Source organism: Myotis nattereri, assembly GCF_964212035.1.
Source record: "Myotis nattereri genome assembly, chromosome: 11".
Classification (NCBI taxonomy): Eukaryota; Metazoa; Chordata; class Mammalia; order Chiroptera; family Vespertilionidae; genus Myotis; species Myotis nattereri.
The window spans coordinates 83,160,386-83,177,232 of record NC_138086.1 but is presented as its reverse complement, the minus strand read 5'-3'; the positions used below and the strand labels follow the sequence as shown (position 1 = coordinate 83,177,232).

General features: G+C 68.1%; 2 protein-coding genes across 3 annotated transcripts; both read right to left on the bottom strand.

Annotated features, from left to right (window-relative positions):
* Positions 1-152: 152 nt before the first annotated feature.
* Positions 153-6,536, bottom strand: NACAD (NAC alpha domain containing; the record flags this gene model as incomplete). Its single annotated transcript, XM_081101888.1, has 9 exons — positions 153-364; positions 443-565; positions 642-794; positions 1,064-1,210; positions 1,418-1,489; positions 1,565-1,671; positions 1,769-2,599; positions 2,870-5,239; positions 6,470-6,536. The coding sequence occupies 9 exons, from the start codon at positions 6,534-6,536 to the stop codon at positions 350-352; spliced, it is 3,885 nt and encodes a 1,294-aa protein (XP_080958014.1). The 3' UTR covers positions 153-349.
* Positions 6,537-8,931: 2,395 nt separating this feature from the next.
* On the bottom strand, positions 8,932-16,541 carry TBRG4 (transforming growth factor beta regulator 4). 2 transcript variants are annotated; one of them, XM_081101891.1, is made up of 11 exons: positions 16,516-16,541; positions 14,467-14,930; positions 12,471-12,794; positions 12,037-12,208; positions 11,635-11,792; positions 11,137-11,247; positions 10,451-10,595; positions 9,995-10,240; positions 9,786-9,897; positions 9,555-9,669; positions 8,932-9,197 (listed from the first exon to the last, which is right to left on the bottom strand). In XM_081101891.1, exons 2-11 carry the CDS (start codon positions 14,878-14,880, stop codon positions 9,096-9,098), a joined length of 1,899 nt encoding a protein of 632 aa, XP_080958017.1. In that variant the 5' UTR covers positions 14,881-14,930; positions 16,516-16,541; the 3' UTR covers positions 8,932-9,095. The 2 variants fall into 2 exon arrangements, with proteins under 2 accessions (XP_080958017.1, XP_080958016.1); XM_081101890.1 differs by lacking the exon at positions 16,516-16,541 and adding an exon at positions 15,038-15,622.
* Between the last annotated feature and the right edge of the window lie 306 nt (positions 16,542-16,847).

Sequence of the window (16,847 nt, the reverse complement as noted above, 5' to 3'; positions counted from 1 at the left end):
CTAGGCCACCAGAAGCCAGGGCCGCCTTCCTGCAGCGTCTCCTTCCCGAAGCTCCTGTGGGAACCCCCTGTGGGAACCGCCCGAGGCTTGGTGTTCTTATGGAACCCCAGTCCCCTGGCCCACACCTTGCCCACAGCCAAGTGACCAGACTGCCTATAATCTTGGGGACCGTTGGGCACCCCAGAACAGAGGAATGGAGGCCCCACCCCTCGGAGGACATGGGGCGGGACCACCGTCCTGGGTGTGGGCTCCAGGAGGTCCTGCCTCACCCGCTTGGCTGAGGGCCGCGGGGCAGGGGTGGAAGTTTGTTGAGCAGCAGCACTGGGGTGGGGGGCCAGCTGGCCAGTGGCTACATGGTCAGCTCCTGCAGGAAATGGGGGGAGAGGGTCAGGCCAGGGGGCCCAGCAGAGCCAGGTGGGGCGTCTGAAGGGCCAGGCCTCACCATGATGGCGTTGACGATGTCGCTCTGGTTGGCCCTCAGCGCCCGCACGGCCTTGGCCCTGGACACGTTGGCCTGCGCCATCACCAGCTCAATGTCCCGCAGCTCCAGGCCCGCCTCGTCCACCTGGGGGCACAGGAGGCACTGGGCTGCCCCTGCCCAGCCAGAGCCACCCTCCCACCCCCACTGCTCCCGTCCTCACCTCCTCCTCCTCCTCGCCCTCCTCCTCCTCCTCCTCATACTCCGGCTGCACCCGGGGCCCAGGCGCCGGCTCAGGGACTAGGGTGGAGGGCTCCGCGGGCACCTTGAACTTCTCGGCGGCAGCTCTGTGCACTTGCTGGGTCAGGTCCTCGATCTGCAGCCGCAGCGGAGCGGCCGTCAGCGCCACGCCTGGGCTTCCGCCCCCCTGCCCCCGCACCCCACACCCCTGCTGGCCTTGGCCCCGCCCCTCCCACGCTGCTGGCCCCGCCCCCACCTCGCACATACTGCTGGCCCCGCCCATGCTGCTGGCCCCGCCCCCACCCTCCCACGCTGCTGGCCTTGGCCCCGCCCCCACCCTCCCACGCTGCTGGCCTTGGCCCCGCCCACACTCCCGGCCCCGCCCCCTCTGCCCACGCTGCTGGCCTTGGCCTCCCCGAAGACCACGTAGGTGTCGGAGGCCGGGCTCTTGAACACGTCGGGCTTGGCGATGACGAAGAGGATGTTCTTGGACTTGTGGATGGTGATGCGGGTGACGCCCTGCACCTGCCTCAGGCCCAGCTTGGACATGGCCTGGGGGCGGTGACAGGCTCAGGCCGGGTCGGGAGAGCCGTTTGCTGGACGCAGGCTGACAGGGCCCGGCTGTTTCAAGAAGGAACCCCAACGCCCACCCCCGTGGGATTCACCACCCCAGGGTGGGAGGTGGTGGGCGGGGCCCCAGTCCCGGGTGGGGGTTGTCTGACCAGCCCCCCACCCCCAGGGGAGCAGCCCCCAGCCCACCTTCCGGGCTTTCTTCTCGCTGCGGCTCTGCTTGGCTTTGGCTGCAGTCTCCTCGGTGCCACTGGCTGCGGCCTGGGGAAGGGCGGTCTGAGCACCCAGGGTGGGTGTGGAGCCCCCGCCCCCCGAATGCACCCCCTCAGCTGGCACCTGGGCTGGGCCCCGAGGGGCCTGGGGTCCCGAGAGGTCCTGCTCCTCTGGCTCCCCCGACGACTCCCCGTGGCTGTCCGAGCAGCTGCCAGGGGCCGGAGGCGGCTCTGGGGACAGGGGAGGGGTGAGGCGGCCCTTCCTCTCGCCTGGCCCCCGCCCCCCCACCTCTGACCCTGGTGGGCAGCTCCCCGCGCCCGGCCTCACCTTCCTCCAGGCTGTCCTGCTCGTCCTGCTGCTGGGTGGCTGGGGGCCCTTGAGGGCTGGCGGGTCCCCGGGGCCCGGAGCCAGGAGGCACTTGGCAGGGGAGTGGGGGCCGCAAGGCTGGGTCTTTGGCATGGAAGCCCCCCGTGAGGGTCACCTTGGGGCTGAGGAGGGAGGGGTGGGGCAGGAGGCCAATGCGCTGCCTGGACTCCCCGGGGTGGGTCCTGGTTCCTGAGGAGGTAGCGGCCCGTGGGGCTCCTGCCTGGGGCGACGGGAGGTCCTCCCCGTCCCCCGAGCTCTCCCGCGGACCCTGGCAGGGGCAGGGGACAGGGGCCGCTGCGGGGGGCAGGGCTGCCCCAGCGAGGACCCTGGGCACAGAGGGCTCACGCCTCGGTTGCCTGTCCTGGGGCTGCAGTGGGGAGGGGCTGGGGATTCCGGGGGCCGCCTGGGCCTGCTCATCACCCTCCACACCTCGCACCCGCTCCCGCCTGGAGGAGGGTGGTGAAGACATGGGGGTGGGCTTCTCGGGGCAGCTGCTCCCCGCGCTGGGCACAGCCCTTGATGGAGACTCAGAAGCCACATCCGACAGAAGCCTGGGCCCCGGGGGGCCCCCTCCGCCCTCTGCTGGGCTCTGGGGCTGCACCCGCCCACCCTTGGGGCAGACGCTCCCAGGAGCCTTCCCAGCGCCCTGGGGTGCTGACTCAAAGCCTCTGTCTCCCTGGTTTCCTGCCCCGGGGACCTCAGCTCCCACACCAGCAGGCAGGTGGGCCCCCCTGTTGGGTGCCAGCAGGCCTTTGGCGCTTTCCTCTCCACTGGAGGCTGGCTCAGGGGGTTCTGGGGCCTCCAAGGCATCCTCAGGGGGCTCCGGGGTCTCCGAGGCATCCTCTGGGGGGTCCGGGGTCTCTGCAGCAGTCTCTGGAGGGTCCGGGGTCTCTGAGGCATCCTCTGGGGGGCCCGGGGTCTCTGCAGCAGTCTCTGGGGGGTCCGGGGTCTCTGAGGCATCCTCTGGGGGGCCCGGGGTCTCCGAGGCATCCTCTGGGGGGCCTGGGGTCTCCGAGGCATCCTCTGGGGGGTCCGGGGTCTCTGAGGCATCCTCTGGGGGGCCCGGGGTCTCCGAGGCATCCTCTGGGGGGTCCGGGGTCTCTGCAGCAGTCTCTGGAGGGTCCGGGGTCTCTGAGGCATCCTCTGGGGGGCCCGGGGTCTCTGCAGCAGTCTCTGGGGGGTCCGGGGTCTCTGAGGCATCCTCTGGGGGGTCCGGGGTCTCTGAGGCATCCTCTGGGGGGCCCGGGGTCTCTGCAGCAGTTTCTGGAGGGTCCGGGGTCTCTGAGGCATCCTCTGGGGGGTCCGGGGTCTCTGAGGCATCCTCTGGGGGGCCCGGGGTCTTCGAGGCATCCTCTGGGGGGCCTGGGGTCTTCGAGGCATCCTCTGGGGGGCCCGGGGTCTCTGCAGCAGTTTCTGGAGGGTCCGGGGTCTCTGAGGCATCCTCTGGGGGGTCCGGGGTCTCTGAGGCATCCTCTGGGGGGCCCGGGGTCTTCGAGGCATCCTCACGGGTATCCTGGGTCTTTGGGGCATCCTCTGGGGGGTCCGGGGTCTCGGAGGCAGGCTCAGGGGGGCCCAAGGCTTCCTTGGAGAGGCCTGGGGTTCCCAGTACCTCTGTGGGGGTGTATGGGTGGTCTTGGATGGTCGCAGTGGGCTCCAAGATCTCCGGGGTGAAAGTGGGGGGGTCTGGGATCTTTGCAGTGTCAGGAGCCTCTGAGGTGAGTTCAGGTCTGTCTCGGGCCTCCATGGCGGGCTCAGGGGTGTCTGGGGTTTCCAAGGCAGGCTTGGGGGGGCCTGCATCTCCACGTGAGGCCCAGGATGTCCCCGCATCTGCAGCGAGCTCCCGGCCACCCTGGCGGGTCTGGTCCAAGAACGGAGGCTCCAGGTCTCCAGTGCAGCCCATGCCCTTCCCCCCAGCTGCCCCCTGGGCCGCGGAGGCCATGGGCTGGGTCCTGGGGGCCCCGCCTGCGTCTGCCCTCGGGGCCTGCAGAGCGACTGGGCTGGGTGCCCTGCCCGCCCCCTGCGTGGTCTGGGGATCAGTCCTGGGCTCAGGGGCCGGGGTGGTGCAGGCCCGCTCCTGCCAGGACCCAGGTGTGGCCCTGGGCACGGGCCCTGCTCCAGCGATGAGGCCTGCTCCTTGCCACCCAGCCTGAGCGGTCACTTCTGTGGCCCCTGAGACTTCCAGCGGGGCGTGGCGGGCCGGGGCCACCGGGGACATGGGGCCTGGAGCGGGGCCGGCCCCGGGGACTAGCGTGCCCACGTCTCCCTCGGAGACCACGGGGCCGACCTGCAGGGCGGTGGGCTGCGCGTGGGGCTCCCCGCTGTACAGTCTCTCGTCATCTGCTCCAGGGTAGGAGGCCGAGTCCGGGTCCGAGGAGGCGGCAGAGGTGTCGTCCCAGAAGGCGAAGGCCTCGTCCACGCCCTCGGTGACTGACAGGTCGGACAGTGACCGCAGGGAGGAGGCGAAGGTGCTGTCGTCCCTGTCCTCGCTGGCCCCGTCCCCGTCGGCGGCTGGAGCCTCTGGCTCCTGCTCCTGCTGCTCCTCGGGGGACAGGGGCGTCACCTCCACCGCCTCCACCTGGAAGAGCAGGCTGCCCCGGAACGGCAGGAGGGCGGCCGGGATCATTGGGTCCTGGGCCAGGACATCCAGGTCGAAGAAGTGGCCCTCCTGGTCCCAGGAGGAGCTGCTGTCCGTGGAGAGGCTGGACTCAGGGGACGAGGACCCCGGGGACCCTGTGGGGGGCCAGTCCTGCTCCAGCATCTCAGAACCGGGTGGGGAGAAGCCGCGGCCCGAGGGCACCCCTAGCCCTTCCTCGGGAGCCAGGCTCAGGGAGCAGGAAGGGGAAGGGGACGAGGCCCAGCTTTCTGTGTCCGCGGTGACGTAGGAGCCTGAGGGTGAGGTGGGCGGTGAGTCCCCCACGGGCCTGGCCTCAGCCTGGGCGTCCCTGCAGGGCCCGGAGCTGGGGAGCAAGGCAGGGGTCTCACTGGGAGTGGAAGGAGGTGTGAAATAGGAATCGGGGTCTGGGGCAGGAAAAGGCACAGGAGGGTCACCCCGAGAACACGACGCGGGGGAGTGCAGGCTGGTAGGCCCCCCCTCCGGGTCCCTGAGCTGTGGCGGGGCGGCCCGGGGTAGTGGGAGTGCCTGGCACGTCTCCTCCCCCATCACAATCCGGGGCTCCAGGGTGGCTGGGAGAGGCCGCTCGGCAGGCTGCACCTCGGGGGGCCTTGGGCTGGGGCCCCCCTCCATGGGGACCGCCCAGGCTGAGAGCGCCCGGCCAGGCCCCACATCCCCGCTGGCTCCCTCAGGCGGGGGCCGGGCGCCCGGCTTGCTGAGCAGGAAGGTGAGGTCCAGGGGGCTGGGCCCAGGGGTCAGGGCACACTGCTCAGGCTGGTCCCCTCTGGGTGTGGTGGCTGCGGCCGTGTCACAGGACCCGTCTGTGGAGAGAGAAGGGCGTGAGGAGGGCTGGCACCCGCGCCCCCAGGAAGGGGTACCGCCTGGAGGGGACGGGGAGCAGTCATCGCTATGTCGGGGAACATTTCCGAGGTCTGACTACAGCAACCAGCTCGGGGTCCGTGTGTGGGCGCAGCTGTGGCACAGATGGGCACCCCGCTTTTCTGCAAGGTGCTTGGCAGCAACGCCGCGGCTCCCTGCCTGTGACCCTCTGCCTGCCCCTCCCGGGACCTCTGGGGTCTGAGGGCCCTGGAACATTCCACCCGGGTAGGGTCCCTGTGCCTCAGCTTTCTGTCTGCAGAGGGAAGTGTCCACCAGACCTGAGGCGAAGCTCCGAGGTGACCCTGCCCAGTGCCCATCTGCCTGCAGCAGGCCCGGCCCTGGGGCCACACTGCTGGGCGCCAGGGGGCCAGGGGGGTCCTGAAAAGGGGTCCTTGGGGTCCACTGCGGTGTGAGCAACACCGGCACCTGAGGTGGGTGTGGCGGGCAGGGCAGGTGCCAGAGGCTGGGTCCGGCATGGTACCCTGACCCACCCACATCGGCCCGAGGCCCCAGGGCAGCGGGAGGGAGGAGCTGGGCCAAGGCTGCAGTGTGGGGAGGCCTACAGGTCGAGGTTGGAGTGACTGGTTCAAGGTCACCAGGCTCTGGGTCTGGGGATACCAGCCCTGTTCCCTTTTCTGGACTCAGAAGGAGGCCAAGCCCCGGACCCGGCACGGCCCCATCCCCAGGCGCCCTGCCCGCAGCAAGGTGCCCTTGGCCCTGAGTCGCACATGGCTGACCTCCAGCGGGGCGTCCTCCCCATCAGGCCTTCCTGGCCCGGGAACCCAGCATCGGCCTGGCCACCCAGGACGAGGCCTGCCTGTGGCAAACTGCCCCCGGCCCTGACCCCCAGGAACCCTCCCCCCCACCGCGGTGCCCTCTGGCCTCCCTCCGGGACCAGTGCGGCCCAGTGGCCTGCAGGCAAGTGGGGGACAAGTGTCCCCAGACCCAGGGTCAGCTGGGAACCGCCGCCTCCGTCCAGATCCGACCCGCCCAGGCAGCTCCGCGCAGACAATGGAACGCCGGGCCCGGGACTCCGGGTCAGCACCGCCCCCCGCCCTTTCCCGCAGTCCCGGGGCGGCGGGCGCGGTCAGCATTCAGGGGTCGCAAGGACACGGGGCGGGGGCAGGGATAGACCGAGGGCGGGGACGCACGCGGGAAGCGCGCAGCCTCACCTGTGCGGACCCCCGGGCCGCCCGCCTCGGGCAGCAGCAGCTCGGCGCGGGCCGCCTCCCCGGGCATGGCCTGGCCGCGCGCCCGTCCCTCTGTCCCGGTGCCTCCGTGCGTCCGTCCCGTGGAGCCTGGGAGGCCACCGCCCCTCGCCCAGGATGGGGTGGGGGGGTCAGTGGGTGACGTCACGCCGCCCCGCCCGCCGGTGCCCAAATGAGCCTGCGCGCCGCCCGCCAGGCACTGCGAGCGCGGGTCCTCCCGCCCGGGGGCGCCCTCCCGGCGCGGACCGTCTCCGCAGAGCTGCCTCCCTCCCTCTCACGGCCAGGGGCTCGCGGCGGCGGCGGGAGGCGGGGCCCCGGGCGGCATCACACCTCGCCGGGTCGGGGAGAGGTGGGGTCGCCAGATCTCAGGGTGCGGGCCGAGGCAGCTGCAAGTGTCGGGGGACTGGGTGCTTTGGGGAGGCTGCGCGGCCCCACCTGTCCGGGTCGGGTCGGGTCGGAGAGAGCGCCTCCATCCTAGAGGTGAGCGGGCCCGCAGCTCCGCAGTGATTGGCTGGTCCCGGTTGGTCCCCATGGCAACCGCCTCCGGCTCCGAGAAACCAGGGCGGGACAGTCAGTGCCCCGCCCGCCCTTCCTCTCCCTCCCTCCGCCCGCCCTGGTGGCCGCCCGGTTCCCGGCAGCGCCCGCCCCGCCCAGGACGCGGGCCTTCGCTCCCGATGGTCTGACCGCCGTGCCAGGCTCAGGCAGACCGTCATTGTCCCCCAGACCGGGCGGGGGCGGGAGCACCGACTGTCAGCAGCTGTGCTGGCGGGTGGCGTGTCCTCCATCCTGCCCACGGCTCCACCCCGAGCCCGCGGGGCCAGGGGGTTCACGCCCAACCTCCACCGTGGGACTCCTGCTCCTCTTCCTCGCTCCACTGGCCGCCAGGAACCAGAGCCCTCCATGGGCCGGGATTGTCTGGATGAGATGGCTGGGGCCCCCCCATGGTAAATGCCGGAAACAAGACCACTTCAGGGAAGCCCCACAGTGAGGGAGCTCAGGGCTGAGGGACCCCAGGGCAGCCCCGACAGGAGGGCCCAGCCGACCACCAGGAGCAGGCAGGCACTTTCTGCCCCCGAGGAATGCAGTCCTGCCACCTCTGGGAGGACCCTGACAAGGGGAGCCCACTTTGCCCCACTGGCTACAGGGCGGTGAAGGCACTGGCAAGGGGCACCCACCACCAAGCACCTCCCAACCCCCACCTTGGGGACACAGCAGAGACGGGTGGCATGAGGCCAACAGTGATGCAAAGCCACAGGACCTGCGTGCGTAGCCCAATAGGATGGCTGTCGCTAGAATAAACCTCAAACCCAACTGCCTAACTGTCCAGGACACAATAAAAATCACCCATCGTACCAGGAAAATCACAGCTAGAAAAGGAACCAACCAGCCTGGCCAGTATGGTTACGTGGCTGAGCACTGACCCATGACCAGGTCACATGGACCCCCAGCAGGGGGTGTTGCAATCACTGAGTCACAAAAAGGAACCAGGTAGAGAATGGATCGGAACCTAGGAACCTGTGTGCTGAGCAGGGCTGGTGGGCCCTGGTGTGGTGGGCAGCTCATACTTCCTTAGCAGGACTCCCAGACCCGAGCAGGCTCTGCACCCCGGGTGCTTGTCCCTGCTGGTCCTTCACCTTGGGGTGCCCCATCTTGCCTGGTCTTGGAATCACCAGCTTCAGAACGCCGTCTCTCTCTGCCCCCCACCCCTGGCTGTGCAAATGACTGTGTCCTATGCACTGGCGCCTGGGGGCTCCCCCTTTACGTCAGCCTGTGAGCAGAGAAGGTTTAACGAGGAGGGGTGGGCAACAGCTGGGACGGGCATGGGGCACGAGGGCCCTTCGGCACCATGCCCGCTGTGTTTCCGGCTGTACTGGTGGAGGCCAGTGCCCAGCGTGCTCCCTGGTGAGGGAGCAGAGGGGGGAGCCATGTCCTCCCAGCACCAGGCAGCACTTGGCATTGAGTCTGGGTGAGACAAGAGAGGTCTCCTGCAAGAGAGCCCCCAAATATCGGGCTCTCGTGACCCTGCCAGCACAGGCCCACCTGATCATGGGTGCGAGGGCACCTCCAGGACAACTGTTCACACCCCAATTAGAACCCCAAGCCAGGCACTGAGCACCCACTGGTCTCACAACTGGAGGACTCAGTCTGAGCTGGCTGACCACAGGCCCTGCCACGGGAAGCCACATGTGAACGTCCACGAGGAAGGTCTGTGGGTGGCAGAACAACCAGGCAGCTGGGTGACGGGCTGCCTGTGGGAAGCCAGCCCCCTCTGCCCAGCTCCGTGCCTCTCGGACAAGTGGTTCTGCTGATGGGGGAGGAGGGAAGGCACAGGGCAGAGGCCGCGGGGCCACCCCTGCCCACAGCAGACGGGGGTGGCGAGGGCACGGTGGACGGCGTGGGGTCACGGCAAAGCACAGGAGGCCTCCTGGTGTTGAAAACCAAAGTTAAAGATTTATTTCCCACGAGAGGGCAGGGGCATGCAGCGCTGCTGGCCCAGGCCCTGCACGTCTGTCCTCGTTGCCGCCTGCAGCCCCGGGCCCACGTCTGGGCCCCCGGGAGCCCGGCCCCGGGCACAGTCCACGCAGGCAGGTCACTTGGCCAACTCCTCTGCCACCGACTTGCGCATCTTGTCCTTGAGGTAGGCGGCCTTCTGCCACTCGGACCGGAGCTCCAGCCACTCATAGTAGGGGACCTGGGGGCGGCGCCGAGTGAGCAGCACAGCTCCAGCCTCCACCGGCAGCGGCCGGGACCCTGGGACCAGGGCCGGGCTCAACCACGCGGGCTACAAGCGGCCCCCAAATGTGTCAGTTGTTTCAACAAAGAAACTGACAGCATCTCCTGTGGCCGCTCACAGGCCACCTCTTGGAAGGAGCAGGAGGGACGGAGTCTCCCAGGCGAGAGCGGGCTCGGTGCGGCTCACCTGGCTTGAGCCTGGGCATCCTGCCCCCCCCCGAACCCCCCCAGAGGCCCTGGCTGTGCAGGTGGGAGCAGGACCTGAAGCCCCGCTGACATGCCCCCTTTGGTCACCACCTGCCCGACAGGTACTCACGTCCACCACCAGGAAGCCGGCAGCCAACACGTGGCGTCGCGCGAGCACGAAGCGGCCCAGCAGGTCTTTGCTGCGGCCGGCGAAGCTGGAGAACTCCCAGCGCAGGAAGGCCAGCCTGGGGCAGGGAGAGGAGCCACTGGGCTGCCCGTGTCTGTCCTCGGAGGCTGGGCAGCGCGGGCAGAGCAGGCCAGGGCAACACCAAGAACCGGGAGGACCTAGGCGCTGGCCTACCTCTTGGCCGTAGGCGGCGGTAGCTGGCCACCCGAGGGCGGGGACAGATGAGGGGCCACGAAGTCCCTCAGGGGCAGGAACTGGCCTTCGGCATCCAGCAGCACCTCTGCGTCTGGGGAGGGGCGGCAGACGGAATGGTCGACGGTCCCCACGTGGAGGGCAGGGCGGGGCGGGCAGGCCCTAGCTGGGTGGACGGGTGGGAGGCTCACCGAGAACCCAGCCGTACTGCGTGGCCACAGAGAAGCAGCCCCGGTCAGCTCCCCCCAGCAGCCCCTTCAGGGTCTCCTGCAGCTCCTTCTGCAGGGGCGTCACCTTCCTTTCAGGGGCCGGGGGCCCGGGGTCCAAGGCCGAGGCCGGCAGCAGGGGGCCCGCGTACTCAGGGTGCTCCAGCCGGGCCGTGGCGTTGATGTGCAGCAGCTTCTGCAAGGTGCTCTGACCCCTGGGGGACCTGTCACCTATGGGAAGAGGTGCAGTGAGGGGGGGAAGGAGGACCTGATGGGTCACCTGCAGGCAGACGGCAAAGCAGCAAATGCTGGGGAGCCTGGCCCATCGTCTCCCCTGCTCCTGGCTTGGCACTGGGCCTAGAGGCTCCCCCCCGCACCTGGCCGAGGGCACACAGGCTGGGCAGCGCAGACCCAGGGCAGCACACGGACCCCCGCCCTCACCTAGGAACTGGGTGTGCAGCTCGGGGCGCAGCACGGCCTGCAGCTCCGATGCCCGGGCCTGCTGCAGCACGCACAGGGCCCACAGCACGTCCACCTGCAGGGCCGGGTCCAGGTCGGCCAGCTGACTCCCCAGCTTCTCATGTACCTGGGGGACAGGGAGGGGTTCAGGGGAGGCTCTGCTCAGTATGCGCAGATGTTCTGGGTGCGAGGCCGCCACTGGGAAAGGTGCCAGGAACCATCCAAATCCCCTGGGACCCATCGGGACAGAAGGACATTCAACTGGGCTTTCCCACTGGCCCCTCCATGGGCAGAAGGTGAGGCACAAACCACCTCTCCAGGAACGTCCGAGTGGCCCCAGGACGGGAGGCATTTCCGGCCCCGAGAGGGACCGAGGGCATAAGTGGACGCAGCTGGGGTGGTGCCCCTACAGAGACCTGCCGGTGGGTCGGAGTCTCGGGGGCGTTAAGGCGGAGACAGGAAGTGAGCCCGCCCAGGGACGCCTCCTGGGCCTGCGGCCGCTCTGGCCCACAGTCGAGTGCTGGGGTTCCGAGCGTTGTCCCCAGACAACCGGGAGGTCTGGCTCCAGCTGGCTCGCCCTGCCCCGGCCCCCGCCCCTGCCCCCGCCCTTGCAAGGTCTCCCTCCTTCCCGCCTGCAGGGAGGGGTTGGGAGGAGTGGGAGACCGTACCAGGCTGAAGAACGCTTCCTCTTGCTCCGGATGGAAGTTCAGGCGGGCGAAGGCCAGCAGCACGTTGCAGAGGTCGGATATGGCGACGCTCTGGGCCCGGCTGAGGACGTGCTGGGCACAGGAAGGCAGGGGGGCAGGATGAAGTGTCCACGCCCTCTCCGCCCGGCAGCAGCCCCAGAACCCGCCCAGCACGGCTGTAGAAATGCTCCTTAACCAGTAGGTGCTGTGCCGACCAGGTGCCCATGCACCTCAGCACAGGCACCGTCTTCCTCACACGAGCTCCCTGTGGCAGCTGAGGGGGTCTCAGCTTCGCCACCCGCACAGATTGCCAGTTCGGTGCCCACTGCAGCCGCCATGGCTGCAGCACGGGGAGAAATCGTTCTCTCCCTGCAACGGCGTCCCTCCAATGCAGAGCAGGAACCCCATGCTTGCACTGGGGCGTTTCTAGCCCCTGGACCTCCTGACAAACCCCAGGACTCAGGTGTGCACCCTGCTCACCTGGGCAAAGGCCTCGAACAGGGGCAGGTTGAGCCACTTGAGGAAGGCGAAGGACTTGGCGCAGCGGGCCACCTCGCCGGACGTGAGGCTGGGCACGTGGGGCAGCAGGTCGGCGGCCAGGCGCTGGGACACCTGGGTCTGGTGGAAGCCCAGTTTGCCTTCGGGACAGAGCAGACCCTGGGGTTCACCTGGAGGCCCACCCAGCACCCCAGCCCAGCCCTCAGGTCTAGGAGCTTGGTGTCTGTAGCCAAATTTATCCCTGAGGCCCAGCAGAGGGGCCCAGGGCCCATGGACCACACCGTTTCTATGGCAGCCTTCCGGGCCGGTGCCTGCCACGGGGGGACAGGCACCGAATCTGACACGGCTGCAGCCAGGGCGCCCCAGCTCTGCCCACGGGCTCACCGTAGGCATAGGCCAGGTCCAGGAGGACGCCTTTGTTCAGGGGGAAGGGCTTCTGGACCAGGTGGTAGGAGATGGCCCGCAGCAAGGGCAGAGACCGCCGGTTCTGAGCCGCCAGCGCCACCAGCACCCTCTGCAGCTCTTCTGGGCCGAACTGCTCCACCAGGTCCAGGCACTGTCAACCACAGCCCAGGGTCAGCTCGGCGCCCACGGCCGGGGTCCCATGCAGCGCAGCCCCTGCGAGACAGCAACTGGGCCTGAGCTTACTCCCCACAGCCCCTGCAGGACCCCCGGCCACTGAATGGTGGCCCCTGTTGTGGCAGCCATGTGGCCAGCCCGCTATGGGGGGCGGGGCTGGACTGACTTGGCTGTGGGCTGGGGAAAGGAGCCAGCAGGCCCCGCCCACCCTGCCTCTCCCTTGCTCTCAGCCCCAGTACCTTGTCCTCCAGGTGGTTCATCAGTGACTCCGAGAGGGACCCCGCCTTTGTCAGGAGGGCCACCAGCGTGCGGCCGTCCTCAACCTCCACCCAGCGCCGCTCCAGGTTCAGCAGCAGCTCGGCCAGCAGCTCCCGGGAGCCCCGCTCCTGCATGTAGGCGGCGCTGGACTCGGCCAGGAAGGCCAGGTGCTTGAACTTGAGCCTGCGCAAGCGCCAGCGCACCTCCTGCTCCACCGACAGCAGCTCCTTGGAAGTGGCGGGGAGCGCCAGCGTGTAGAGGCTCCGGAGCAGCTTCACGAGAGTCCCGTGCCAGACGGTGGTGATCTGGGGGACACAGGCAGGGTCACGCCGGGACCCAGGCGGGCACCGGTGCTCTGCCCTGGCCGGGCCGGCTGTCCAGCCCATCACCTGCAGCAAGAACTCTGAGAGGTAAGACCCTGGAGTCTCCTCACACCTGACCTGTGCTCAGCCCTGCCCGCCAGGCCGCCCGCTTCTGCTGCCCACCTGCAGGCCCGTCCAGGCCGAGGCCAGAGGGAGGCCCGTGGGGCGCAACTAGGGCCCAGACGGGCCAGTTTTGTCAGCAAACTCGTTCCTTTGCTGACGACAATGACGATCTTTAGCTGTTAGTTTTCTTCAAAGCAGCCGGCCCTTGTTCGAAGCAGCACAGGGAGGCCCTTTGCCCTTAGACATGTCGGCACCACAGAGCCCTGCCACCCCCACTCCCAGGCTTTAGGAGACGGCAGCTGCCGCCCCCACCAGCTCTTACAAAACCCGGCAGGGACCGGCACCTGCAGGCCTCACCCCCCGTGTCACACGCCACTCCCCTGCGTCTCTGAGGGAACCCATGGTCTGGCATCAGCCCTGCCCCCCGCACCCCCTCCTCCAGGTCCAGGCACAGGTCTCCGTGCGGGCTCTGAAGGAGTGATCCCGCTGGGCCCTGCAGTGTTTCCAGGGCCGAGAGAAACATGAAGCCGCCCGAGGGGCTGTGGCCCAGACCCACCCCCGTGGGAGGTGGCGTGGCCGTGCTCTGGCTACGGGTGGCACAAGACTCCGGTCCCAGCCTGTCTTCATGCGGGGACCGTGCCGCCGAGAGGGACCACAGCCACTCACACGAAGTGACAAGCGAACGCTGCTGTGCCAGGTGGGAGGGAACAGTTTAACCTCAGTGTCACGAGGCCCAGCGCCTGCGTCTTTCTGACGGTTCCCGGACGGCAAGGATTTTAAAAAAGCGTGGTCACCCTTCGCATGGTCAGTACTTGGCTCCCAGTTTGTTACAGTTTAAACTCCATCACATTTACTTTCCTCGAATTTGCTTCAATCGTGTCTCTATTCAATAATAACTAGAATTACAGCCTGAAGACAGGAGGGCCCCTAGTTAGCCATTTGTACGCCGTAAGTGTCTATAGACGCAAGCGGGGGAACTTTATATCGTGGCAGTTAACTGGTTAAGGTCACTTTACTTTTATTTTAAACCCTCACCTGAGAATATTTTTTCCATTGATTTTCAGAGAGTGGAAAGGAGAGAAGAGGAGGAGGAGTAGAGGGAGGGATGAAGAGAGACAGAGAGAAACATCGATGTGCGAGGGACTTTGACTGGCTGCCACCTGCTCAAGCCCTGCATGGGCCTGGGATGGCACTGGCAACCTCCTGGTGCAGGGCAAGTTGCCCAACAACCGAGCCACCCCAGCCAGGACAATCAAGGCGATTTTTATGAGCTATATTCTCCCCTATCTCCACCCTCATCCTTTGAGAATCGGACTGGCTGAACAACACCCACACCTCCTCAAGCTTTAAGAGTGTGCCGCCATCAGCCAGACCCCGGGGAGGGGGCACACCGATGAGCAGAGCACAACCAGAAGCAGCAAAGGAGAAGCAGGCTGGCACTCTCCACCTAACAGGGCCGCCGTGAGGGTTGCCAGAGAGGAGGTATGAAAGTGACAGGCGGGCTGTGGCCTCAGTGCCCCTGCTGTTTCCACCTGAACAGCCTGCGACCCACCTGACTGTTGACAAGCTGGAGAAGCTGCTGGAAGCGGGCGTCCTGCACGAGCAAGGCTTTGTCCTCTGGCTTCTCGGACAGCAGGCGAGAGAGCCTGATGACCACGAGGGCCGCCTGGTCCTGCTGCAGGCCGTGGCCGCCACCCAGCAGCTCCAGGAGCTCCTCGGGCCCAGTGGCCTTCCTGATGAGCTTGTCCACCTCCTGGCGCTCCGGGTAGGGGGTGGTCGCCTGCGCCTTCTCCAGGTGCTGTGACGAGGAAGCTGGGACGTGGGAACTGGGTGAGGTAGCCGAGGAAGTCAGAGGCTTACGGGCCACCCTGGCCAGGCTCAGGCGGCCAGCCGGAGGCCCAGCGGGGGCTAGGTGGGCGGCCTCGCTCAGGAGGCAGGCACATCGCTTCACCAGGCGAGCTGCCATGACGGCCGGGCGGCAGGGAGGCGGCGCTCCTAGCAAGTCATCCCAAGGCCCTGAGGGAACGAGAGCAGGGGTTGGTGCGCAGACAGGGAGATGGAGGCGCCGGCACGCGCTCCACACTCAGCCCACACCTCCTGGCCCTCCCCTGCCCAGGAAGCACCTCCTGAAGCAAAGACCTCAGGGGTTAACCAAACGCCACAACAGGGGCGCACGCAGGCGGCGGGGGCGTTTCGGTCCTGACTGTGCTTCATCAGGTCAGGCGCCCCTCACTGGCTCAGGAACCAGAAGGGCCGGGCAATTTGTTTTCAAATGTTACGTGTCTTCAGGATTAAGAATGAAGAGAGACCAGGAGGTAAGACGTTTTCAATCACTTTCTCCTGAGCCTTCCTGGGCACAGAATCCACATCCCACGGCGCCGGTGGGTCATTCTAATACTTATAGACACAGCGAGCTTCCCCAGGTCTGCACCGACCTACTCCAAACACGGACACAGCCCGGCCGGCGTGGCTCCCTGGTTGAGCATCGACCTATGAACCGGAGCTCACGGTTCCATGCCCGCAGGGCACGTGCTCTGGGCTGCAGGCCGGATCCCCAGGAGGGCGCTCAGGAGGCAGCCCGCCAGTGATCCGCTCTCATCACTGATGTCTCCCCCTCCCCCTCCCCCTCCCCCTCTGAAAGCAATAATAACGATGATAATAATAATAAGTTAAACTCCTAAACCAATCGCAGCGGGCACGCCACAGGCTTAGAGCTCCCTCCCAGCAACACGCCCCTCACCCTGAGCCGGCCCTGCGCCCTCCTTGCACTGGGCCCCTGGCCTCCCTCCCGCCGCAGGGCCCAGACCCAAGTTCCCTCCTCCGAGAAGCTGCTGCAAATCCCAACGACGGTGCTGACCGGCCCCTGAGCGACCGGGTAAGGCAGGTGCCGGAGGCGGCAACCCGCAGCCTGGGCCACCCGCCCAGCACGGAGCCTGCCGGTTCGATCTGCGTCCCCGGAACCCGGATGTGGCCGCTGTATTCTACTTTTACGTGGTGGGTTCCTGCAGCGTCGACCTCTGACCCAGGAGGTCGGGGCTCGACTCCCGTCGGGGCACAGGCCCGGCTGGCGGGCTCCGTCCCCAGTGCGGGGCGCGCAGGGGGGGCCGATCCGCGATCCCCTCTCCCCATGGGCGTTTCTCTCTCTCCCTCCCTCTCTGAAATCAATAAAAACAGTAATAATAAACAAAAGCCTCGGCCTGACTGAGAGAGAGGCCCAGGGAGCGGGGATCCCGGCCCAAGGTCGACGGCGCGAGCACGGAGCCGGCAGCGGGAAGCACCGCACGCTCCCCGCAAGGCGACCCCGCGAGCCGGGGAGGAAACGAGGTCCGGAGGCCCAGCCGGGCCCGAGCCAGCACCGCCCGGAAGGGGCCCAGGCAGCTCGGGGAGGCCCCGCGGCCAGGACGGGGCTCGCGGGCCGCCACGCGGGACCGGTTGCGAACCAGGACCGGCCGGGCTGCCCCCGCCCCGAGGCCCTGCCGCGCCGGCCCGCGCACCCGTCCTGTCTCCCTGCCGACGCTCCGGCCCCAGAACCCGCGCGCTGCGGCCCCTCCCCCTCCGCCCGGAGACCTCCGCCGCGGCCGCGGCCGACCCCGCCGCTGACCTCCCTGTCCCGTACGGAGCGCCGCCGGAAGCGAGACTCGCGGACAGGAAGTCCCGGCGGAGGCCCATTTCCGGTCGGGTGCCATCTTTGTTGAGGGCACACGGCCGGAAGTCCCGGCAGCGGCCCATTTCCGGTAGCGTGCCATCTTTGTTGAGGGCACACGGCCGGAAGTCACGGCGGCGGCCCATTTGCCATCTTTGTTGCGGGCGACGACTCGGCGCCGTGAAGTGGGGCGCGGGGTGGGGGTGCAGTTTAGGGACTGGGAGGAGGAGCATGAGAGCCCAGAAGCGAAGGCTGGGAGGCTGTGCGCCCCGCAGCGGGCCCCGGGCCCC

Bases quoted from the DNA above. Each gene is read 5' to 3' on its own strand.
- TBRG4 (XM_081101890.1), bottom strand. From the start codon at position 15,128: ATGAAGCACAGTCAGGACCGAAACGCCCCCGCCGCCTGCGTGCGCCCC. The intron at 12,209-12,470 runs GTACTGGGGCTG...TGTGGTTGACAG, and splicing joins TGAACCACCTGGAGGACAAG to TGCCTGGACCTGGTGGAGCA. The intron at 9,670-9,785 runs GTAGGCCAGCGC...TCCCTGCCCCAG, and splicing joins CCGCCGCCTACGGCCAAGAG to GCTGGCCTTCCTGCGCTGGG.